Source organism: Sphaerodactylus townsendi, linkage group LG09 (assembly GCF_021028975.2).
Source record: "Sphaerodactylus townsendi isolate TG3544 linkage group LG09, MPM_Stown_v2.3, whole genome shotgun sequence".
Lineage (NCBI taxonomy): Eukaryota > Metazoa > Chordata > Lepidosauria > Squamata > Sphaerodactylidae > Sphaerodactylus > Sphaerodactylus townsendi.
The window spans coordinates 31,654,122-31,679,782 of NC_059433.1; the positions used below are offsets into that span (position 1 = coordinate 31,654,122).

Here is a 25,661-nt window from a genome sequence, read left to right on the forward strand (position 1 = left end):
CATGGCACTCACCCCTGACATGCATTCTTTCTGTGGAAATGCTCCTTGGTTTGACTGTAACATTTAGAGCCATACATGGATTACATATGGAGCCATACAAGGATTATGCAGAGCTCCCCATCTCCCCAACTTCCTGGCGAATGCATAATGATGTTTGTCCACATGGTAAACCTTTCTGAACAATTGGGCCAATGGGAATCACTCACCATTTAGACAATTGTCCTCAAAGTTTAATTAGTGATGTGATGATCTTTTGTTTGATGTTTGTAATACTTGGCGTAAGGTGCAAATTTAAAAAGCAAAATAAATCATATAAAATAAGCACAAAGCAGCTAGAGGGACTTGCAATCCCATCCAGGAGCAGGCGCCTGGTTGCCGCCCCCAAAGAGGCTTCCTGGCAGCGTCAGGAGGCTTGAAAAGTCAAAAAGTTTCCCCACCACCAAGAAGTCTCAATGGACTTATGTCGTCGAAAAGAGTGACTTAAATCTGAAGTATGGGCCACCAGCATAATGCCAGCAAATGCTGGGAGGGAGCCTATTAAAGTTGGTTCCTCCCCTAGCCACATCTCCAGCCTGCCCCGCCCACTATGCCAACTGTGGCAGAGGCCCTGGGATGCTGCACAGCATCCCGCGCTATATTCCAGTGCCGGGGGTGTATATGTATTGTTGCAACTGTGTGCTGGCGGAATCGTCCCTCTGCTGGGGTAAGTGTCCTGGGAAGGATGAATCCACCAGCATGGTGGTGCACAGCTCCCATAAGCGGATTCCTGCCCCCTTCCTTTGGATGGGGCTCTTGGACATCTAGCAAGCTTCTATGGCTGAGTGGAGGCTCAAAACTGGGTCTGTCAGTTTCTTCACAGGCACTCTAACCATTACATCATGCTGGCTCTCCTTTTTGTCTCAGAAAATATACCTACTGTGTTCTCACATGTAAAATGTAACATTTTGCAAACTCTTGGGATAACACTGTAGAAAGAAGAAGCAGTCACTTTCAACCATTCAATAAATACTTACGACATTAATAGTTTCTGCTGTGGAAACTTGCAGCAGATTTGGCTGATGGTAATTTGTTGAAAGAGCCTGTGACTCAAGAGTGCTCGAATCCTGAAGTTGTTGAACTGCTGGAAATTGATTTGGCTGACTGTAGCCATCATTAACTGTAAAACCTGCCATAAGAAATATCGGAAGAATAATCGGAAGAATAATCATATGCAACCCAAACTTGCTCATTTCACAGCAATTTGCTTTTTTCTAAACAAAACACAATTGTAAATCACTGCGGCATCACGTTTCGAGAAAAGAGGTATGCAAAAGCTTTTCACACACTCTCAGAGGCCCCTTCTGCACATGTAGAACAATGCACTTTCAATCCACTTTCACAATTGTTTCCAAGTGGATTTTCCTAATCCACACAGTAAAATCCAGCTGAAAATGGATTGAAAGTGCATTATTCTGCATGTGCGGAAGGGGCAACAGGCTGCTCTGATGCATGCTAAAAATGTGTATCTTTCCTACTATAAGTATGAAAGCATCTGCACACTAACATTGCCAGTGCAAAACCAGGTATATGTGGTCTTGCTAGTAACAGTATATATTAATGGCACTGCAATGGCACAGACTCAGCAGAACTTAATAATATGTGTTATCACATCAATACAGGAGCCTAAACAATACATTCAAAGTATACTGGATGTAAGAATAATTCCCTCTTCAGCAGGGAGAAAGGTACAAGCATTCTGTGAGAGGTCACAGTGAGAGGTCACTTACCCTCAGTTTGTCTTCATTTGAACAATATTCTCCACAGAACACAATTTGAAGTTTCCTTAAGAAGCCTCAATTAGTTCAGAGCCACTGAAATTTTGAATATTTGGTACACATGCATGTGTCTAACAGGTTGACCCAACTCCCTGTATCTACATTGATGTAATACTCGGCAACCCTTTCACAAAAATGTAAATTTAATAGGAAATATGGAAGATAACAAGAGTTATGGCATAATGTCCCTCCAACACATAATAGCTCAAAAACTGGCCCTGATAATGTCCATTGCTTCCACAGCTTCACTGAAGATCTCAACTGTAGAGGTTATCAAGTAGAATTTACTCTAAAAGTAAAGGGCACCATAATGTAAAATATTTGTTCCTCCTGTGGTAAAACAAGAATAATGACAAGTCCTTTTTTTTGTTCAAAATGTTCATTTAATCTAATATTCTTCCTTCTTCGTGAACTGCATAGCCAACGAAGCTAGCTGGTGGATGTACACAAAGATATAAGGGGCCTCTCTTTGCCTCTGATGCATTCAGACCCTGGACTGGAACCACCATGTTCATTGGTCTTGTGAGGTGTGTTCTTTTGCCAAGTCACATCTGACTTATGGTGACTCCTGCTGGGGTTTTCAAGGCAAGAGATGGTCAGAGGTGGTGTGCCACTGCCTGGGGCCACATCACGCCCTGGCATTCCTTGAAAGTCGATGGATAGAGGTTGAGATTGGTTGACTGGCCCAAGGTCACCCAGCAAGTTTCCATGATAGAGTGAGGATCAAGCCTGCCCTTCCCAGATTCTAGTGCAATACCTTAACTGCTGCACCATCGTGGCTATCTCAGAAGCCTTGTGGTTCTTGCAAGTAGTCAAGGCAAATCTCCATTACCAATTTCCAGAGAATACCTCTGAGAGTCACTATACAAACTGAAAGCCAGAGCGACGTAGTGGTTAAGAACCGATGGACTCTTATCTGAAGAACCAGGTTTGATTTCCCACTCCTCCACATGAGCGGCAGATTTTAATCTGGTGAACTGGGTTTTGGTCCCCATTCCTCCACTTGAAGCCTGCTGGGTGACCTCGGGCTTGTCACAGGATCTTCTTAGTCCCATCGATCTCACAAGGTGTTTGTTGTGGGGAAGGGAAGGGAAGGTCGCTTTGAAATTCCTTTTGGTAAAGAAAAGTGGAGTATAAAAACCAAATCTCCTTCTGCAATCCACGATGACAGTAACTACGGCACTGGGCCAAAAAGACTGAGCAGTGAACCAGAAACCCCTTGTCATGAAACTGGTCTCTTAATGCAGTTTCTTGTTTTATTCAAACAATGGTTCAGGATGAGGCTAAGCAAAGATGGAAGTTTCTTTACTGAAACTCAACAAGATAAGGGGATGGGAACCCAGGTGCAGTTCACACCACCAAGTATAATCAGCTCCAAGGACACCCAAGCTGGGTTGGAACAGTGCCTCCAATGAACACCTGAGATCCTCAATAGTCTGCTCCACAGAAAGATAACAGTGCATTCAGTTGAGGGACAGCAGTTGAGAAAATAGCCTACTTCTGCAGTAATGAAAGAATATGAGAATTAACATTTGTTTCCCCGCTCCTACATTCCTGCTGGGTGATCTTGGGCTAGTCACAATTCTTTGGAACTCTCTCAGTCCCATCTACCTAACAAGGTGTCTGTTATGGGGAGAAGAAGGGAAAGGAGTTTGTATGCCCTTTGCATCTCCTTACAATAGAGAAAGGAGGGTATAAATTCAAACTCTTCTTCTTCTAATATTAAGAGGTTAGCTGAAGTCTGTTTTCATTTTTTGTCATGCCGTAGGAGCAAGAAAAATCAGGTGGAGCATACACCTTACAAAGACACTAATATTCCTGAGCTTCTAGTTTTGCAATTCTTTGAGATTTTAGAATATAGTATTTTTAAAATGCAATTTTAGAGGTAAGAACAAAACAACATATTTTCAATATAATTCTACAGTTTTACTAATAAATGCCATATGTTTAAGGACAAATGTTCAGAAAGCAACAGTCCTAGAAAATACGTTATTTTAAAAATCCTTAATTCATAAACTACACTCATTATTCATTTCATAATACAAAATTGTGATCCAAATTCAGTGAATCTTTTCCTGTTTCTTTTGATTATGAGGCAGAAAATACTGCAATCCCAGAAACAGCGAAATGTATGGACAAAAATATTACTATAAAAGCCACAAACGTAAGAAATAAATTATAATCTTAACATGGCCACAAACAAAAGATCGGCCATTGTGTAAGTGTGAGACACAGAGACAGTCGATAATATTTTACTGTGATACTGTATATTGTGACTTCCTCTTTGTATACTGATGGGATTAAAGAACTCCACCTCATCTCAATTACAACCTGCAGGAGGAATTTTAAAAATAGATTATTTTCATGATTGCATAAATGTTTGTGTAAGAAAGGGCATTTGGTAACTGTGGGTTCAGGATCCTTTATATAAATAATTTTTGGGCCAGCTCTTCAAAGCGTTTAAATGTTGAATAAACTGTAACATAAAATATTCCATATGAAATAAGCAAGCAACCAAGAGCCGCATTAGGGTTAAATTTTGAAGGGTGCAATTCTGCTTAGGATAGCACTGCCAAACATTTAAAAGGAGTATGTAATCACAAAAGCTAACGTAAACACAGTCTGAAATATTCACATTCCCGTCTTTCATGAAAATGGGAACTGAGGAGAATGAAATACATATGCAGACACAGGGAGAGGGTCCACCAATTTCAACACATGTATCTATATATACCTACCTGAAATTCAAAATTTCTGAAGGGCTCCAAGATCTTCAAGAACACTTCAAAGTGTGGGAAATCTGCAGAGAGCATTCCAAGTAGAATAGAAATCTTGTACCACATAGATTTAACTGTCCTTTTCTAGCATTACCAAATACATTATATTTCTATAAGAAGAATATCCTTATGACCCAAAATATTTTTTCTAGAAGAATATAATTAAAACTAGGTTCACTATTAAAATGAAATGCAACAGTGATGCAGAAAACTGTTTTTCTTCCCAATACAGGCCTAAATGGTGAAAGACAACCACTCTTGAATTAGAATTTTCACAAAGTAGCATGGAAAGGTGTAAGTGGTTTTGAAAATCTAATAATATTGTTTCAAATGTATGAGGTGATACTTCTGAACTGTAACCACTCTCCTCTCTATTGCTACAAATGGCTGAAACCATAATTCCAAAAACCTGTCAACAAAATACACCGACCTGTCACTTTGTAAGTTACTACTTATATTTTTACTAACCTTGTGATAGACCTTGCTGATCAAATGATTGCTGTGCTATAGTCTGCTGCTCAAACTGGTTTATATTCTCTTGCAAGGCATGCTGGGACGCCACAAACCTATCTGAAATTCAAAATATAAATTGAAGACAAGAAAGCTAAGCAGCTGAAAAAAGTGCACATAATTTCAACGTTTTAGAGAGAGTGATTGATTTAAAAAGATCAAAACTGCTAATTTAAAAGGTTTTAGATTGATTTAAAATTGCATTAAGATTTAAAAACATGATTTTCACACAGAAGTGTAAAAATATCCTTTTCAAATATTGAGCACTGAAAAAGTAACTTGAGAAATCATTTTCTGAACAGGGTCTATAGTACCATGGGAAAATCTTAATCTGAAGTGAATATGAGAACCATTCCGATTCCTTACTATAGATGGTATGTAAAACATCAACACAGTCTGACCCCAGGCCAGGAAGGAGGAATTATTGCCCTTAGCCAAGACCACACTTCTGAAGATTTGGATGCTGCAACCATTCCTCAGACGTGAAGAGCCCCAAATAGGCAGGATGAAACAGTAGGGAAAGAGATGGCAACTCTGATGGAGGAGGACCCTCATTATGTATACAACGATATTATATATAAATATATATAGAAAGATATATAGATTTGATTCTGCTCTGTCTTAGATGCCCAATGAATAGAAAGGCAACATACAGATATTCAAAATAAATAATCAATGCTATCAACAACCAATACATGCATATAAAATGGATGAATACATAAAAAAACAAAAACAAAATATACAATGAAACCGTTATCAGGTTAACATCCCTTCTTTGTGAGATTAACTGTGGATAGCAGAAACATTCAATGAACATCAACAGAAAAATACTCCTAGGCAAAAGAAGGCTACAATTTGATGTTACAGGGGAGAATTGTATATGCTTATGTAGCATTTTTTAAATGTGGGTGTGTTTCTTTAAATTGAGAGGTAAGTTACAGAATGGAGGGGGTGAAAGGGGGATGAGGGAGAGAGGTGATTGGATGACACCAGAGAGTGACTGTGGAGAGTGAGATGAATGGAGAAAGAGTCAAAGTGTGTTCAACTGGGAGAGAAACAGCAGTCTGTGCTGGAGACTGTGAGACAATATTCTGAGCTAAGCTGAATCAGAGCATGTGTAAAGCTTGACAAAAAGAAAGAGAAAGCAGTCTACGCTGGAGACTGACAGAGGATCAGTCTGAGCTAAACGGAATCAGAGTGTGTTCAGAACCTGAGAGAGAAAATATTAAGTGCTGAACTGAGAGAGAGTATTCTGCACTGGAGATTGAGAGAGAGCGTGTCAGTCTGTGTTGTACTGAGAATGAGAGACTACAAAAGGAGTCAAATACGAATATGATCTCATATATGTATAGGAGTGGGAAAGTAGGTTAGTGGGAAGTGAAATTGTTGCCTCTGTTTTAGTTACTGTAAATTATTTTCTAGAAACCTTTAAGCTACCCAACGTATAGAAATAAAATTTGTTAAAAGTAACCTGGAATCCCACACTAGTAATTTCCTCAGGACCGTGTAACCCTTCTTAAATGCTTTAAAGCTTGGACACACTACTTCAGGAGAATGTATAAAGGGGGTTGGAATTATATTCCTGGTGGGAGTGAAAGACAGAGGAAGAAAGGAATAAATAAACATTATTTTACACCTTTTTTATTTACAAAGGAAATAAGAGAGTGGGCATTGCATTTCATATTATAAACAATAATATTTAAAATTCAGCTTTTAATGATATTCAGTGTATTTTAAATTTACCGTACATACTAAATTCAGGGATAGATTTGAATTACATATTTTCTTTTTAACTGACCTATTTATTACATATTTAATATATTCTAGACATTTACCTTCATCTTGCCCTAACGGTTGATCAGTCAGTTGTGGCTTCAGCCCAGCTTCTTCTGTGTCCACAACCTGTTGCTGGTCTAAGTCCAAGATGGCTTCTTGATCTGTTGGGACAGCTTCAGTTTGCTGCAGCTCTTCACTTTCAATCTCCACTTGCATCTGAGTAGATACATGAATGCTCTGCTGATCTACTGTTGTATCATCAATGGAAGCAGCTTGCTGATGCTGCTGCAACTGCTGTGCAAGCTCATACCTGAAGGCGGAAGAAGAATTGCCATCTCATGTCTGACAGTGTAAGGCCCCTTCTGCACAAGCAGAATAATGCACTTTCAATCCATTTTCAATGCACCTTGCAGCGGGATTTTACTGTGCAGAACAGCAAAATCCACTTGCAAACAGTTTGGATTGAAAGTGCATTATTATGCAAGTGTGGAAGGGGCTCAAGAGACATCAGGAGCTGCTTGGGGTAGGGGGCACATTTCCAGGACAACATTCAAAACAGCATAATAGGACCTATCTTCTAACTCACTTCAGTTGCACTGAATTTCTGCTGAAGTTTACTTCTAGGAGCGTACTACTTATACATTATATAACTTTATATACTCCCTCCTTCCTATTTTCAACACACACCATGGCTGTACAACAGGATGTCCAACAAGGAAATACATCCAACTTGACCTTCTATGCAGGAGGATGTTCAGTACAGGAGGCAGTTTTATCTATGTCAAACCAGATGCAAGAATAAATCTTGGGTATGATAGCTGTTTTTCCACACATTTTCTTAATCCATGCTCCAGTCATATGGGCCAAATAGACACCACTGCCATACAATCCATTTAAATACATGTCCTATATATCATTCATTCACACAACCTGGCAGCTGATAAGTTCTGAATCAAAATGGGGACAAATTGAATCAATCGCTTTATGTAGTTAGGTGCGTATAAATAAAACAATAAAGTTGAAATATTTCAGCGCACATAGGAGTGCAGTGCTAAAGTGGGATTATTGCACTTTGTTTTCACCAGTATATATATGCGTACTTTATTGTTTGTTATGTACCCTTTTGGCATCAATATAAAGCGGTTGATGCAACACGTTTTTGTATTTTGATTCAGTTTGAACGTTGCACCTGTTGATTAGCTGATAAGTTCTGGACAGTGGTTCCTTTTCTCAATCTAACCAACACTCCACCACTTCATCTACCTCAAAGTCCTTTGTGTTAATAGTTTAACTCTATAATTCAGTGATTTCTGAATCACCAAACATGATAGTTTTGAAATATGGAGATCAATAATAGTTGTCATATTTCTGTGAAAAGCATCTTGCTTACCACTATTATTCCCTCCCTGCAATGCAAAGCCATAGCTGAACAGACACTCTTTAGTTCAAATGATGAAACCCAGTAAGTTTGGCTATCATTCTGTGTGACTTTACAGAGTGCCCTAAAATATAGCCCAGACTCCTCTTCAGCATGCAGGGACTTATGAATTAAATGAGAGGCAACATAGCATCATGACTAGCAGACTGAGTTATAAATCATAATACCTCCACTCTGACTCTCACCTCTGCCAAGAATTTTACAGTGCCTTTGGCAAGGTACTTCCAGACTGTACAATATGGGGATAATAATACTGACCTTTCTTTTCCTGCCACTGCATTGTAAACACTACAGAGCACTATATAAGGGCTAATAATAAACAGTGATATGGAAAGGCCTTAGCAATAAAAACATCCATGAGTGTTCTCCACAAAAAGTGTGCCTGAGCGAGGCATACTAATTAATGGCTGAGTGAGGGTAAGTCTGTGGCTCATTTCATTCATGTGAACCCAGGATTTTTGTAGTCAGAAACCCAAGAAGTTTCAAAGACTTTAGGTCATGTTTTCCTCAGAACTTGTTTTCCTGAATTCCTGTATTAAAAAATTTGATAATCACAGAAAGACTCCCTTTAATTTATTTCTTAGTGTATTGGTCCTTCAGAATGCCAACAGTAAGAAAGCACCTCCCAGATCAAAAACTGATATCAGGACAGCTTCCAAGTACTGAAAGCTGAAAAAAATTGCAAAAAGTTCAAATATACATACCTGTGTGTTTTCATGTGTTTTTTGCAGTTCAAAGATGTTTTGAATGTTTTTTGGCAGTACGGGCACATGTATGGTCGAAGATCGTTATGGATTCCCATATGCCTTCGCAAACTACCGCCAGTAGTAAAAGCCCCATTACATATAAGACACTTGAAAGCTTTTAATCCAGTGTGGGTTCGGATATGTGCTTTTAGCACTCCAGCAGACACAAAACCTCTTCCGCACTGAGAACATTTGAATGGTTTCTCACCAGTATGAGACCTTAAAAACAAGTAAATATACTCAGTTATTTGAAAAGAAACTGCAAGCTAATGCACCATATCCTACATCAGAATCTGTGCTATCTGAGAAGTAGAAAAAATGGGAGTTAAACAGAAAACACGAGCTTTGGGGTAAATAACATAAAATATATTATTTGGTCAGAAAAAGGGAAAATATTTCATATGATTTTCTCAGTATTCGCTCAAATTTCCAATTATTCCATTGGAAAAATGGGGGGAGCTGAGGGGAAAAAATGGAAAATGTTCCCCCCCATTCCCCCCCCCCCTTTTTCTGGATCTTTACATCTCTAAGTAGGACTCATGTGATAACAGAAAAATAAGTGTTTGCTGTTCTTTTTTAGAATATTGTAACACATTTCTCTCCCTTACCTGATATGCTGTTTAAGATGACAAGACTTTTTATACGCTCTATGACAATAATAGCATTTGTATGGCCTGTCTGCTTCATTCACAAAATTATTATTAAAGTAATTTTGGAAGAACTGGCTGTTCCTTGGGATTGGCTGGATAAGACCTACATGACCAAAAAAAAGAAAAGAAAAAGATTTGTTAGTGGATTGTAATTCACAATGTATCAAGGATCCAACAATGATTAGAGTATAATCACAAAAAACTGACATTTATTTAGTAGCAGTAAACTGGCTTTCCAAAACTATCCCAAAATATTATACACTTCCTTAACAAATACTTGTGGCCCCATCCAAAGGGAGAGGGTGAAATTGCCTGTGGAAGCAAAGCACAGAAGAGCCGAAACAGGCATCCCTGCTGCAGTTCGGAGGCATGGCAGTGGGAGTCCCAGTCATTCGCCCTGTTGTGCCCCCGGATGGGATGGCTAACTCACGCCACCAAAAACATGGCGTAAATCTATTCTTCCCAATAGGGGCTTCCTGGCAGGAGGGAGGCTTTTCGGCTTTTTACGCTTCCCCACACCACCAGGAAGCCTCCATGGGAGAGGTGCTGCATCAGTGCTGTTGCCCACTGCCCCCTGAGTTTGGATGAAACTGCCCAACTTTAAAACAAGCAAACAACAGACTTTACGTTTTCAAAATTACACTGAATCTTCACCATTTAGTTGTATGATTAAAAAGATCTTAGGGCATATTTCTAGCATAATTCATATATCCCAGTGTATCCCAGAAAGGTAATCTGAACATTTAAAAGAGCCCAGAAACTGAGCCAAGAATTTGTCTCTGTACTTTTAAATACTGGATGATCAATAGATTCACATCAGTTAGGTCACACATTTCTTTTCATAATCTTCCTGAATGAAATTTTATATGCTCATCCTTCAAATCTACCACATGTACATAGAATGAAATCCCATTAATACTTTCTTAGGCGTGAGCCCAACCGAATAACAATGCACTTACTTCTGAAAAATCTGCTTAGGATTGCTTTACTAGAAGCTACAGACCTGGCCTGGAAAGTATGTGGGACTGTGATTAATTCAGGTAGTGTTTATATCCTTTCAACCATGCAAAGGCCCACATAATGATGTTAGTTGTAATGCTATAGGGCACACCACAACGCTCTGTTAGGACAGGAGTCATGGCTTCTTACCCTAAATGCTTCTCTACAGGCTTAGAGGCCCAGGCAGCAAAAAGGCTACAAAGTTAATGCTTTTTGTAACAGTGACTAGCAAATACAATAGGAAACCATTTTCCTATTACTAGCTTTTACTGCTACTAGCTTTACTGCTACTAGCTTTTAGCCTGATTAATGACAGACATCCCACTTTCATTTTTATTCCAAAGCTACACATTGGGAATACTTATGAGCAAAATTGCACCATTCACACTTTACCTAAGTCTGTGATGAGTATAGGTTCCTGCAAAGGAATATCTGGTACTGGAACACTGGTCTTTCCTATTCGAACTTTAGCAGGCTTCCGTTGATGCCGCATCTTTCTCAGTTCAGTGTGCTTAAAGTGAGAGGCAATGTGTGTCTTTCGGTGACCTGACGTTCGAAACTTTTTATCACAGTGGGGGCAAGCAAATGGTCTAATTCCTAAAAACAGATTAAAATATTTATTTGGTTATGCACATCTCAAAACTATGGCGTGAAAAAAAACAATCTTGGCACTCAGTTAGAAACTTCAGAAAGTGTCTTGTACATGCAGCTCTCCTTCTCTAGACTGGGATGTGTATCCAGGTGGGTCCACTGTTTTGAATCTGTAGGTCCAATGTGGCTAGGTAGAGAGGCTGGATTGTTGGTCCATAATGCAGTGAACTTTACACAGACATACATCAGTTGTCCGTTAGGATGAACACATACTAATAACACAGGCCAAAGTTGGCATAATCCCATTGTCCCATCCTACTAGTTGCACCCAGTCATGCTAAGAAAACATAGAACTTGTACCACACAAAAGTTAGTACTCTTCCTCATCTGTCATGGGGTTAAAAATCAGCAGCATTCAAACCTAGAAACTCAAAGCATTTGTAATTTTTGGATTACTGATTAAGAATTGTAAATATTGAAGTTTTGCTTAACATGTTTAAATTGGTCAAGTACAACAGCAATGCTGAAAATGCTATTGCTTGAGAAACTGAGATAATGCTTTACTATTCCTCAAGCAGCTGTCTTAATAGTAGGGAAGTAAATTGTGATTTCCTACCTGTATGCAAGCGAATATGTACTTTTAAACTTCCTGAGGTAGAAAAGCATTTCATACAGTACTGGCACTTAAAAGCTTTAATGCCAGTATGTGTTTTTATGTGTGCTGTAAGGGTACTCTTCACAGCAAAGGCCCGGAAACACTGTGGACATTTGAATGGCTTTTCATGAGTGTGAATGCGAATGTGTCGTACTAGATCACTAGGTTTTTTAAATTCTTTAGAGCAGTATGGACAAATATGCCATCTTATTCCATTCTCTTCACGTATGGAACCTGAAATAGAGTTACAGAACAAATATTAAAAGTATGCATAATCTCAAATGGAAAGTCAGAGTTTAAGACCAACGGTTAGATCCCATGACTTCCTTCTAACAGTACAGCAAAATATTTTTCTCCATTGGAGCACGATTTTTTGCCATAGACACAAGATTTCTAACATAGACTAATCACTGGGTCAGAATTTCATATTGGTAAATAAATACAATGGATACCTCCAACCCAGGTTTAAACACAATCACAATTTTTTAAAAAATATATTGTTTCTTAGTGACAGTACAATCTGCAAACTGCTTCCAAATTCCTTTAAACAAGTGGTATGAAAGTATTTTATAGAAATAAAATTGTAAGGAAAATATAAGGAGTCCACTTTAATCAAAATATTAGCAGCATACCAGTAATAAGGGCAGACAAAATAAATGGAAATGGATTATAAAGGGATTTTACTCCAATGGATAATACAGATGACAGATCATGCAGGGAGGGCAAAGAAGAAGCTGGCAAAGCACCAGTGCCTGAAATATATTCATAGGGTTACAGCAAAATCATTAAAAAACTGTGAGAAAGACAACTTGTGTGAAGTTGGTCAGTGCACGGATGGGATAGAAAACAGACCTAAGTTCTATAATGAGCTATATAAAAGTAATAAATAAATCACAAAACTGTTACATATGAAATAGTTGTGTACAGTCATTCTATGTAAACAAGGCATTTCAGTATTACCAGGTAAAAATGGTGACTTTTTCTTTAGAACTCTTTTCTCCTTTTTATCTGCCTTTTCCGGGTTTTCTTCTTCTTTAATTTGTTCTGTATTGCTAGAGTCAACGTGGTGACTGGAGAGATTTGGGACATCAACATTTTCATCCTGATTTGAAGGTATCTTATTCTCATTACAGTCAGCATTTGTTGAAACCGGAATTGAAGACAGCCCACTGTTTTCCAAAGCTTGCTAAAATAACAAAAATAAATTAAACTGAGAAGAGAATGTATAATATTCTCAACTGGCTTGCCTGAAAGAATTAGGCAACAATATAATACACCTTTTTAAAAAAATCATGTTGGTTGGTTCAACAATCAAGATAGTATCAGAATTTAAATTGTTTATAAAATGGTAACATAAGCAAAGACATTCACAAAAAATTGCTATGTTAGTGCAAGCATCCAGTATCGTAACAAAAGCAGCAACTCATTTGATACTTTACAAAAAATTCACAACACTGAACATTTCCTGCAGTCTCAATTAATTAAACACTATTCTCAGTTTGTAATTATTCTACCAGGTTGTATCGCATTTGTTTTTGTGATACAGCAACAAAAATTTTAAATAGATTTTTACTTCCAAATATGTTGATATTAAAGATTCATGTTGATATTAAAGATTCATGCAACAGACAGTTTTTGTATATTGTGAGCGGAGAATGACACCACCTAAAAGAACAACACAAGAAGTGCAAGACTGCTCTACCATAAAAAGCATGTTTACAGCCTTGGTTACCCTGGCAAATATAATGTGCAGTGAGATGAATGGGGGAGCATGACCCTGCTGTTTCCTGAAGTGCTCAGTGGCTTTAAATACCACATATTATGCCATCTTTCTGGACCGCCTATGGGTTTGGAACCAGGGGCACTATTCTGTGGTGGTTTCAGAACTACCTCCAAGGTACATTTCAGGAGGTGGTACAAAAAGTCTGCTACTCTGACCCTGGGCTTCTGGTCTATGAGATTCCCCAAAGTTCCCTCTTGTTCTCTATGCTTTTCAGCATCTATGTAAAGCTCTAGGACAGATCATCTGGAGATGTGGGTTGAATTGTAACCCATATGCAGATAACATTCACCTCTGCATTGGGATACCAGCAAATCCCAGGAAGGTCTTGGAAACTGTGAGCAGGTGCCTGGGGGCAGTTTTGGAGTGGATTAGAGCTAACAAGCTGAAACTGAATCCTGATAAAAAAGGAGGAGGCAAAGGTGTGACCCAGGAAAGGGGTTATCCTTTGTTCTGGGTGAGGTTGAACTCCCCACAAAGGAGCAGGTTCGTAGCTTGGGGATCCTCCTGGACTCTTGTTGGCTAAACAGATGGCAGCAGTGGCCTGGATTGCCTTTCACCAACTTCACCAGGTGAGCTGGCTGCAGCCCCTCCTAGGTAGAAAAGATCTTGCCAATGGTGATGCATACCCAAGTAACACCTATATATTGTCTCATAGAAAGATAGAACCTCAATGCTGAATTAATCCACAGACACTTCCTGACATTCTTTGTATTGAAAGTGGAAGCCATCTTAGGAGACTAGGAAAAAATGACCAAATTGGAAGGTTTGAGTTTTGAACAGCCAATGAGTGGAGAAGAATCGCTAGGTGACCCCAAGCAGAATGCAGTTAAAACTGCTGCGATTACCCAAGGGATTCCAGAGATACAGGCATTTTTACCAGTGGTGGCTATTTTGGATAAATTGTGTGTGTGTGTGGGGGGGGGGGATCTGAATTTCAAACAACCAAAAAGTGGAGGAGAATCTTCAGGGGCCACTGGGCAAAATGCTGGGAAAACCGCTACGATAGCCCAGAGATTCAGGTAGTTTTATCCATGGGGGGCATTTTAATATCAGAACTTTTTTTCTATAGTGGAAGCATGCTACTTTCACTTCCTCCAAACAATGCAGAACTACATTTTTATCTTCTGGTGGGACAGAGTATAGATTAGATTACTGCAGTGTGTTCTACATGGAGATGCCCTTGAAGGCTGCCTGGAAGTGTCAGTTGGTACTGACTGCTGCAGTCAGGGATGACTACCTCCTCCCATATGAACTCACACATTCACTCCAGTCATCTTTGGAGGCCTTGCTTCAATTTCTCCCGCTATTTAGGACAAGATAGGTAGCAACCTTGAGCAAAACTCTAGAATGCCCTCACCAATTAGATTTGTCTGTCTCCCTATACAGGTGCCTTCTGCCAATGGGTCAAGATTTTTTTGCTTGGCAATCCCTCAATGGGCCTCCTTCCTGGTTCTGGTGTTGTTTGTTTATGTTGCTTTACTGAATTATTTTATCATTTCAAATGTTCCTTTAATTGCTCAACCGTTTTAATGTCTACTGCTTTGGGACCCTGATAGGGTGGCAGGGTAGCATAACTATGTTTTGAATAAATTTAAATAAATAAACGCAAGGCAGGTAAGGGATCAAAGGAACATGTTAAAGTGATGAGAGCCAGGAATGGACTACAGATCATCCATTAATCAACAGCCTCACAGTGGCGGAGCTACAAGGGGACAGGGTGTGTGCTGTGTATCGGGCACATGCTGGGGGGGCAGGAAATCGCCCCTTGACACCCCCCCTTCCCCTGCACTCCCCCACTTACCTTAGTTTCTCTCTCTTGCCCCTTAGTTTCTCTCTCTTCCCACCAGGAAATTCCTCTCTCCTGCAACCTGGTGGGAACAACCTGGTAGTTCCCCCAGGCTGCAAGAGAGAGGAACTAAGGTAAGTGAAGAGGGGCGCGGGGGGGGGGGGTGCGCTGGGCACCATTTTGCTCTCCTACACCTCTGCAGCCTCATATAAATAAATATTTCATTTTAAAATCTGTTTTAGATTATTTAAGTGCCAATTTACACTGTTCTTACATTGCTTGATGGCCTAAATGCTGAGTTGCAATACATTTTATGATGTTGTATGTTCTTACTATGTTTTATTTTGTAAGCCATCTCAGGAATCTTACCTGGAGAGACAGCATAGAAATGTTCCAAATAAATAAACTGATATATTGCCCTCTCTCAGTTCCTGACTAGCAAATGCTTTGAAATGCAGCTGCCAGGAAAGCCAAATGTTAGGTTGTCACATTCACTTTCTTTAGCAACCCCTTCCATCTCTAGCACGAAAATGAGGTATGGATTTCTCTACCTGCAAAATGTCTCTATTGATTCCTACTGCCATATTGAGTTGCTGACCAGATTGTGGGGTCTGATTATTTTCCACTGGTTCTGACAGTTCAAGGAGTTGCTGAATAACATCCGTTACAGACTGCTGACCTTGATGTCCTGAAACAGAAGTTACTGGCGTTTCTGTCTGTGGAAAAAAAGGAATAAACTCGAATTAACTGTGAAGGAATAAATGAATACAAAAACATGGAACCCACAGTTTTTAAAATCTTAAACAAGTCATTAAAAACAACAACAAATAAGCACTGTCCAGATGTTAACAGCTGTGAGATCAGTATGAATTTCAGAGCCATCAATAAAGGACTATTTGTTCTACCAAGATTCTCAGCCTGAATTCTTAAATAAAAGGGTTCTTTCCAAGATGAACTATAAGTCAGTTTGAATTGACTATACAAAATGAGGCATTTACCAGTTCATAAAATAAGGGTTATAAATTACAAAACTTTAGAAAGCAAACCACAAAGTATATTTCAATCTCTCTAAATTGGGTGAGCGGGCAACAGTGTAGCAAATGGCAGTCAATGTAGGAAGGAGCAGTGATCTAGACTGAAACAACCTGCCCTTCACCAACGTTAAATATACATGGATGGTGTGAACTTGCTGAAACTGAGAGGGACTGAAACCTTGGTGTCATAATGATAGATGAAAATATGAACTCAGTGTGCGGCAGCAGAAAAAAAATAAAGGTAACCTTCATGCTGGGGATTATTCGGAAAGGGACTGAAAACAAAGCAGCCAATACTATTTCTCCAGTGTAGATCAACAATACGGCTTCATTTTGAATATTGAGTGCAGTTTTTGCTGTCATATTTCCAAAAAGACATTGAAGAGCTGAAAAAATTACAGAGCACGGCAGTCACGATGATGAAGGAGCTGGAGCACCTTTCCTACAAGGAAAGACTACCGAGACTGTAACTTTCAGTTTTGAAAAAGATGGCTGAGGGAAAAGATTGTAAAATCATGCAGGGTCAATTCAAGGTTTGGGAGGAATTATGGCTGCAGATAACTTTTCCTCCCTCTCCCAAAATACCATAACACCTGGGCACCTGATCAGGTTACCAGGCACTGGTAATCGGTGGGAGATGAGGGAGGCAGGAACTTTAGTGTTCCTGGAGGTGGGAGTAGCTGATACACCTGCAACCACTGGCATGATTCCTGCTTGGTAACCAGGAAGCTTGTATCTGAAGAGGTGAAATCTGTTTCACAAAAACTCATGCTGAAATAAATGTTGTTAGTCCTGGAGGTACTATTGAACCTTGTGTAATTTGTGCTTTCCATTTCTAACAGTTATTTCTTCCTGCTTCTTAGATGTCGAAAACTAAAACACATGTGCTAAGTTAGCACTGTTCAGTTTGGCTTGCAGAAAACTGTCTATTTTATAATTTTATGTGCCAAATCGTACAATTTTGTGTGTTCAATTATAAAATATGCATTGTGCGTTGTTAAAGCAATAAAGGAAGTTGACATTTGATCAGAAAGTATTCCGTTTCTTTCAATTTTCTCCTCAATTTTTTCCCATGGCTTCAAAATTTCCAGAAAGTTTTTTCAGTCCATGGGCCTACATTTTTCAAGTCTATTTCAAAAGGAACATGACAACTAGGCTCTCTCCCATTCATATCTAGCATCATGGCCCTCGCTCATAGATGCTCTTGCACACCATCTGCTCCTTTAGATAAGGATCAGTACCCTATATAACTGGCTCTGACAGAACTGACTACCTGTTGGGAAGGAGGGATGAATTGACAGTGTTTTCAAATAGACAATCAGTATTATCAGAGCTGGCCAATAACTTCTCTTCGTTGTCGTACAAGCACCACACAATTGCCTTCTACTTAGTGAAGGTGCTGAATAAGGACGTTCTTTTCGCTCTGTAACACTCTACATTATTCTCAGAAGACTATCTTTTTTGGATGATGGCAACAGGACTCTAAACTGGTAAAAGTTTTCTAAAGTTTTTCTTTGAATTTAGTGCATTTCCTTATCAAAATAAAAAAGTGGATAAAGCTGTACAGATACTTATGAACTCATGCCATTGTCAAATACGCTACATTTAAGCTAACAAGTAATATACTCACATTCTTCCATTTATTATCAACAGGCTGCAACAAATTAACTGTTGATAAAGTCAAAGGCTGGGCTGCAGAGTCCTATGAAAAATAACAATAGATGATAAGTTAATGTCTCCGCAAAATGAACATATGGAAATACAAAAACGTGACAGCTTCTGCAGTTAGGATTCAAGTTAGGGTAGATCAGCAAGCTTCATGAGGAAAGCTTCAAATCAATTCAAAGTAGAGGTACTATACATCAATCAGCAGCAGACAAGATTTAATTGCCTAAGGGGAAGGAAGATTAAGCAGAACCAATTATTTCAAGCTGGGTAAATTTATTGTATCATTTATCAATTAACAAAAAGAAAGCTGATGAACCAAGGCATATCCCTTTGGGATCTTCTGCTGGTTTTCATCTCTAAAATAATTTGGACATTTTCTAGGAGTACTCTCATACCACAACAGTTCAGTGGGACGTAAAAAGTAAAATTCCTCATGAAATTCATCCATATACGTAAAAAGCAGGAATAGATATTTTATATATAGGCTGTTTCCAGAGGCGTTGCGGGGGGGATGGTACCCGGGGCCACACCTGCTCTGGCAGCCCCCCGCCACACTGCCCCCCACCACACTTACTTTAGCCGGCGGGAGCCTGCTATGGGCTGCCCCTTGGCCGGGCCCCGCCAAGCTGCTCCTGGCAATGCAGGCCCGAGGGGAGGGGAGTGTGGGGCGATTATCTGTCCCCCCATGCGACCAGCTGGCGTGCATCCGGGGACATGTGACCCCATATGTCCCCATGAGCGCTCTGCCTATGGCTGTTTCTGTCTATCTCTTCCTCTCACAAAAGAGAAAACCTGTATTCCAAGCTCCTTTACTAACATATTAGGATGCAAAAATTACCGTTGTAATATGAGTTGCCTCTGACGTAGAGCTTGCTGTGTTTTGTGTGCTGCTCATATGCATCTTGCTGATATGAGTATGTAAACTGCCCAAACTTTTGAAGATACAGCTACACTCTGTACAGTTATATGTAGGACCATTCTTCACCTTGAGGAATAAATTTTTAAAAAAGAAACTCCATCAAAACTTTGTAGTTATGGTTTTTAGTGCAGTATAGCAAAATTAAACCTAAAGGCTCCTCAGAAATACCCTCAGATTTATACCCCATCAGAAATACTCCATCAAAAATATCCTCAGGTTTATACCCCATCAAAAAAGAGAAGCCTAAACTGCATTAAACAAATTCGACTCCTTTGACTCTGCCTCTTTACTAGGTTTGGAGATTCGGGTACAACAAATACTGGATTTGGCCCGAATCTGGGTGAATTTGGGCAAAAATTGGACGAATATGTCCTGCCCGAATATGAATGAATACGAATGCAAGATATTCAGGCTTTTTTTTTGTATTTTTGGGGGTTTTTTGCGTTTTGGACTGCAGGGGACACATTTGTAAAGTTAGAAGAACCAAATTTTCCTGGTAGCATCCAAAGACTTTTCTGATGACGCCACCCAAGTTTGGTGATGTTTGGTCAGGGGGGCCAAAGTTATGTACCCCCAAAAGGGGTGTCCCATCCCCCAGTTTCCAATGGGAGCTAACAGGAGATGGGGGCTACCCATGTGAGGGTCCATAGCTTTGGCCCCCCTGAACCAAACTTCACCAAACTCAGATCGTATCATCAGAACAGTCTCCGGATGATACCCTGAAATTGTGGTGCTGCTAGCTTTAAAAATGCACCCTTGACAGGCACCCCAGCATATTTGCCCAGATTCTCTACTTTGCATTGCCTTGGCTCCATTGTAGCCAATGGGGAATTTCTGAGTGTGTAAGCAGGCTGCACATTTTTGAAAATAGAGGCACCAGACTTTCAAGGTGGCTCCAGGAAGCCCTCCTGGTAATAGCATTCAGGCTTGGTGAACTTTGCTTCTTGGGCTTCAATTGTACGGGCCCCCAAAAGGCTTATTTTGTTTCCCTGCTCCTGCATGTGAAACCTGCTGGCTGAGTTCTCTCAGAACTCTCACAACGCAACCCCTCCCACTGCCCCAAGAAGCAAAGTTTACCAAAACTGGATGTTATTACCAGGAGGCCTCTTGGAGCCACCTTGAAAGTCTGGTGCCTCTATCTTCAAAAATGTGCAGCCTGCTTACACACTCAGAAATTTTCCATTGGCTACAATGGAGCCAAGGCACTGCAAAACAGAGAATGTGGGCACCAGAATTTCAGGGTATCATCTGGAGACTGTTCTGATGATACCATCCGAGTTTGGTGAAGTCTGGTTCGGGGGAAGCAAAGTTATGGACCCTCAAAGGGGTAGCCCCCATCTCCTGTTAGCTCCCATTGGAAACAATGGGTGATGCGGCACCCCCTTTGGGGGTCCATAACTGTATCACAACCCTGGTATTTCTTGGAAGTCTTCCATCCAAACACTTGCCACAGTCGACCCTGGTCTTATTTGCAAGAACTGGCAAGAACAGAGAAATGACAGTATTGAGTTTGACAGGATATGAAGTGAGAAACATTAGGAAGAAGGAAGGAAAGTTACAAGAAACAAAAAGGAAGTAGAAGTAAAAATGAAAACAAGAAGGAAATAGTTTCCACCTATGAATTTTCATGGGTGATTATCTAATTCACGTATATTATGGGTATAGTTCCCCCAAAGAGCATCTATATAACAATCTAAAATAAATAAAAACTATCATTTTATTCTACTAAGGATAACATCACATAATGAATGGTTAAAACATTGCAGAATCACTGAATATTGACAGAGGCATTAAGAAATTGATATAAAGTTGGTTGCCAATAACTGTAATCAACTGTGCTGTTTACCTCTGAATGAACTCTCTGAATATGTGATTGAAGATTGCCTTTCTGAGAAAAGGCTGCCGGACAAAAGGCACAGGCATGGGGTTTTTCACCAGTGTGTTTAATCATATGGGTTTGTAATGCCCCCTTCTGATTAAATGCCTTTCCACATTCGCTACATTTAAATGGTCTTTCACCTAAAAACAATTACACACACATTATATGTAATCCAAAGAAATGTGTTCATATTAACACTAGCAGCATTAAAGTAAATTTATTATAGAACACAGTATGTTATAACACAGTGATCTATGCAATACTGTAAATTAAAATGCATGTTCCACATTTTCGGGCCAGCAGTCCTACATACAAAGATTCCCTTTGGTGTAAAACCTACATAGAAAAAGCGCTATCTGGAATCCAAAATTTTCTCTCTTTTTTTCATCATGCAATAAATTACTAAAAATAAGCAATCCTCAAGGGGGCGGGGGGGCATCTGATTCTTGCCTCTTCCACTTCTGTCTCAGTTCCTTCCCTGGCTGCTCCCATAGCTTCTCCTTTTTTTCCTTCCTTCTCTCCTTCCCACCCCTTAACTAACCTGCCTTTAACTGCCCCTCTGTCTTCAGCTTTCCAGCCTTTCTTCCTCCTGGAAGCCTCTTACTCAGGAAAACTATGGCCCAGGTGTTTTGGCGTCAGCCAGCAAACCAGGGCCAGTTTCCTGGCGGGGAACTTGCAAGTACTGGCTAGGATGGCACCTTATTTTCCTCTGTATCTCTTTCCTCACACTAGTTCCCCTTTTCCTTCTCCTGAAGGCCTCCATACCATTACCTTTCCCTGCCTCCTCCTCTCCTTCCCATCCACTAACCAACCTGCCTTTTATCTCCTTCAGCTACATTATTCACTTCATTTATAACCCATCTTTCTCCACAATGGGCACCCAAAGCAGCTTATATCATTCTGCTCTCCCTCATTTTATTCCCACAAAAACCCTATGAGGTAAATTAGGCTGATAATGTGTAACTGGCCTAACATGTCTCTGTGAGCTCTAATGGCAGAGTGATAATTCAAACCCAGGTCTCCCAGATCCTAGTGTGAAACTCTAACCATTACCCCACACTGGCAAGTAGTCATTTCTGAAATGAGTCACACATAGTACATGGTAGCAAGTCAAGCTGTGGTTCGGCCAGGCCTGGCCCTAATGAGTCTGCTCACAAAGGCCAAAACCGCCCAGAAAAGGGTCCTTCCCTCCACATTTTTTTTACTGCTTTTCACTGCTTTTTTACTGCCAGCAACCAAGGTTTGAAGGATGACAATACTTGTGGTTGCCCACAATTAATTTCTTAAAGATACAAGTGCTGGTTCTATTATTTTTGGAGGGGTTAACCCAAAGTATTTTTTTTAATTTCAGAAGTTTTTGCAAACCTGGGATGTTTTACAGATCTATAGAAAGATCCATCCTGCCTGTTTGTGGCATTAACCTAAGTATGTGAAGGGAGGGGGAACACTTCTGAATTAGATCTATACCTTAGTGCTTAAAGTGTACTTATTAGTACATTGATACAGTCATTCAGGTTATGATCCAGTCTCTATTAAAGCATATTTAATATGAGAAGAAAGCAGAGGATATCCCAGGGACAAGGTGTCCACAGCATTCAAATTCCCATCAGGCTCCAGGCAAGAACAGAAGAAAAACATCAAGTAATTGTGCCTTGAAATAGCAGTGAGAGATCCTCCACATATTTCAGTAGAACATATAACCAGAGCTGGTGTCAGCATACCCTGTGGTGGGGCAGCTACCAGAATCCAGAACTTCCAGTGGAACCCACTGCTGCTAACCCCAACCTACACCTCCCCACAATGTCTACATGTTTGAAGAAGAGTTGGATTTATATCCCACTTTCTCTCCTGTAAGGAGACTCAAGGGGGCTTACAAACTTCTTTCCCTTTCCCCCTCACAACAAACATCCTGTGAGGTATGTGGGGCTGAGAGAGCTCAGAAGGACTGTGACTAGCCCAAGGTCACCCAGCTGTTGGAGTGCACAGATTAATCTGAATTCCCCAAATAAGCCTCCACAGATCAAGTGGCAAAGCGGGGAAACAAACCTGATTCCTCCAGATTAGAGTGCACCTGCTCTTAACCACTATGCCAATGCTGCTCCCTTGCTCTTGTTCCACATGCCCACTTGTGAGCTCTCCCACCACCAGTGCTTCCAGCCACATATTCTTCTCAGTGCTGCAGGGAGTACAGCATGCTTGTGGAGTGTGCAGCTGGGAACAAGGTCAATGAGAGGCTTGAAAGTGAGTGAGCTGGATGGAAAGGACACACATCTGGTGTGGCGCTTCCCCTTCCCTCCCCGGGCCTTCAGGTGTGGGCTCCTTCCCTCGGCTGACTTCCCCAGAGGTGTTCTCTTCCTGTTGGCCTGGAGGGCCAAGAAATAAAGCCTTGCCTCTACAGGGCACCCTCGCGGACGTGAGGGGCCGGGGCCCCCGCCTCCCCTGGTACTCCAAACCTCACCACACCACCCAGGTCCCCGGTGGTTTCCTCCCCTTTGACTGGCTGTAGTCCTCCCTTCACTAGCAGCCAGTTGTAGTTAGGCCTGCAGTCCTCACTCTGGCCAGCTGTTCTTCCCCACTTCGAGCCTTTGATCAGCTTCTCCACGGCAAGCCAGTCTTCCTGGCTTCTTGCCCGCTCGTCGCCCTCCCTTCCTGAGATTTCTCTCCTCATTAGACAGTCCCTCTTCCTCCCTTCCTTGAGATTCCTCCCCTTCACTAAACCGCCCCTCTTCCCTCCCTTCAACAGCCACTTCGCAGCAGCGGCACCCCCTGAGCTCTTGAGCACCCTACCTTAAATAATCTTTCTTGCTCCAAGGTCCTCCCCCTCCCCAGCTGCCGCCTCTCTGAGCTTCGCCGAGCCCGCTCGCTCAGCTGTGTTCTCGGGCTTTGTTGTCTCTGCTCTTTCCCCACTTCCCACATTCCTGGCTGCTGGCTGGATGCAAGGTCTCCCCCATGGCGACGCTGCCTCTTTCCCCGCGCGATCGCTGGTAAGTCTAAAAGCGGGGAGGGAGGGGGCGGCTGCCCCAAATGTCGGGACGGGCCTCGCGACCCGGACACACCTACACCTTCGCCTCCAGCCCGCCTCCGCCTCAAATCCAGAGCGGGGAAACGAGGAGGCCAGCCCCTCCCCTCTCCCCGGGGTCCTTCCCTATCCGGGCCCTCGTGGGCCTCTGCCGCGAGGAAACCCTCCAGCAAGTCGGCGGCCTCCCTAGCCGTACAAGGTCGTCCATACAGTACCCAGGTCCGGGCCCGAGGACCCAAGATTTGAGTGAAGTGCTCCAACACTATTAAATCTAGCACCCACACTGCATCCGGGTTCCCCGGTTGTAACCAACGTGTAGCCAAGTCGGTCAATGTGTTGAGCACCACTCGTGGCCTGTCCCCTTTCTTGAAGGACAAGGCCCGGAAGCGCTGTCTATAGGTCTCTGGCGAGACATCATAACGGACCAGAATGGCCGCCTTCACCTTGTCATAGTCTAAGATCTCCCCCCCCCGCAGAGCTCTCACTCTCATGGCCTGAGCCTCCCCGCTGTATAAGCAAGGTAAGGCCCTACACACAGAGCCCACTGTGCCTTACAAGGCGGCGGCCTCGGCAGTCCTCTCAAAGGTCTCCAAAAAACTATCGACATCATCGTCTGGAGACAGTTTAGTAAGGGGGACATGTGGCAAGCGGGCGGACCCCAGGGGCCCCTTGCCTGTAACCTCGCCCAGCTTTTGGGTGAGATCATGCAGGGCGGCACTTTGAGCGTCCTGCCGCTGCATGACCTCCTTCAGGAAGGCCACATGTGCATCCCCTGCTGGATCTTGAGCCAGGCCTCCCTGGCCAGCTTGCTCTGGTGCCTCTCGCCATCCATTGGCCGAACTTGGTAAAATCCATGGACCCTTCCATGGGGGACTCTTGGGCCAATGGCGGAGTGCCTGGCCCTCCTCCCTGAGTAGGTTGAAACACGGCGGGACGCAGCTGCGATCGGCCCGGGGCCGTCCAGCCGGGAGGGCGAGGTAAGTGAGGAAGGGGTCGGCCGCCACGCCCTACAGTGCCTGGGGTGTGATTCTCCACCACTCTGTATTTCCCCTTCCCTCCTCGGCCCCTCTTGTGTGTGGGCTTCCTCCCTCCTTTCCTTTCCTGGGGGCTGACTCTCCCAGGAGGTGTGTTCTCTTCCTGCTGGCCTGGGTGGCCAAGAACAAGTGCTCTTTGCCCATTACAGGGTGAAACCTCTTGACGTAGGCTGCCCCCCACCAGCCTGGTACTCCAAACCTCACTACCCAGGTCCCCGGTGGCTTCCTTCCCTTTGGACTGGCTGTAGTTCCCTTTCCACTAGGCAGCTAGTTAGAAGTTAGGCCTGCAGTCTCACCCTGGCCAGTTGTTTCCACTGAGCCTTTGACTGTGCTCTTCTCCACGGCAGGCCAGCTCCCTGGCTTGCCCGCCCGTCCTCCCTTCCTTCCTGGAGATTTCTCTCCTTGGCTAGACAGTCCCTTCTTCTCCTTCCTGAGCTTCCTCTCTCACTAAACTGCCCCTCTTCCCTCCCTCCAACAGCCCGCTGCAGCAGCAGCTCCTGAGCCTTTTGGCTCCCTTCCTTAAATAATCTTTTCTTTGTACCTAGGTCCTCTCCCCCAGGCTGCCGCCTCTCTGAGCTGAGCC

The 25,661-nt window shown here is 42.0% G+C and overlaps 1 protein-coding gene across 1 annotated transcript in view; it reads right to left on the reverse strand.

Annotated features, from left to right (window-relative positions):
* ZNF236 (zinc finger protein 236) overlaps nt 1-25,661 on the reverse strand; it is a gene marked incomplete at its 5' end in the record, with an annotated part of 71,171 nt that overhangs the window by 30,199 nt on the left and 15,311 nt on the right. The window contains 12 exon segments of the mRNA XM_048508529.1: nt 1,014-1,165; nt 5,060-5,161; nt 6,937-7,187; nt 9,020-9,280; nt 9,670-9,814; nt 11,104-11,307; nt 11,918-12,190; nt 12,917-13,142; nt 16,077-16,241; nt 18,190-18,261; nt 19,066-19,212; nt 20,993-21,165. Of these exon segments, the coding sequence (XP_048364486.1) occupies nt 1,014-1,165; nt 5,060-5,161; nt 6,937-7,187; nt 9,020-9,280; nt 9,670-9,814; nt 11,104-11,307; nt 11,918-12,190; nt 12,917-13,142; nt 16,077-16,241; nt 18,190-18,261; nt 19,066-19,212; nt 20,993-21,165 (2,171 nt within the window).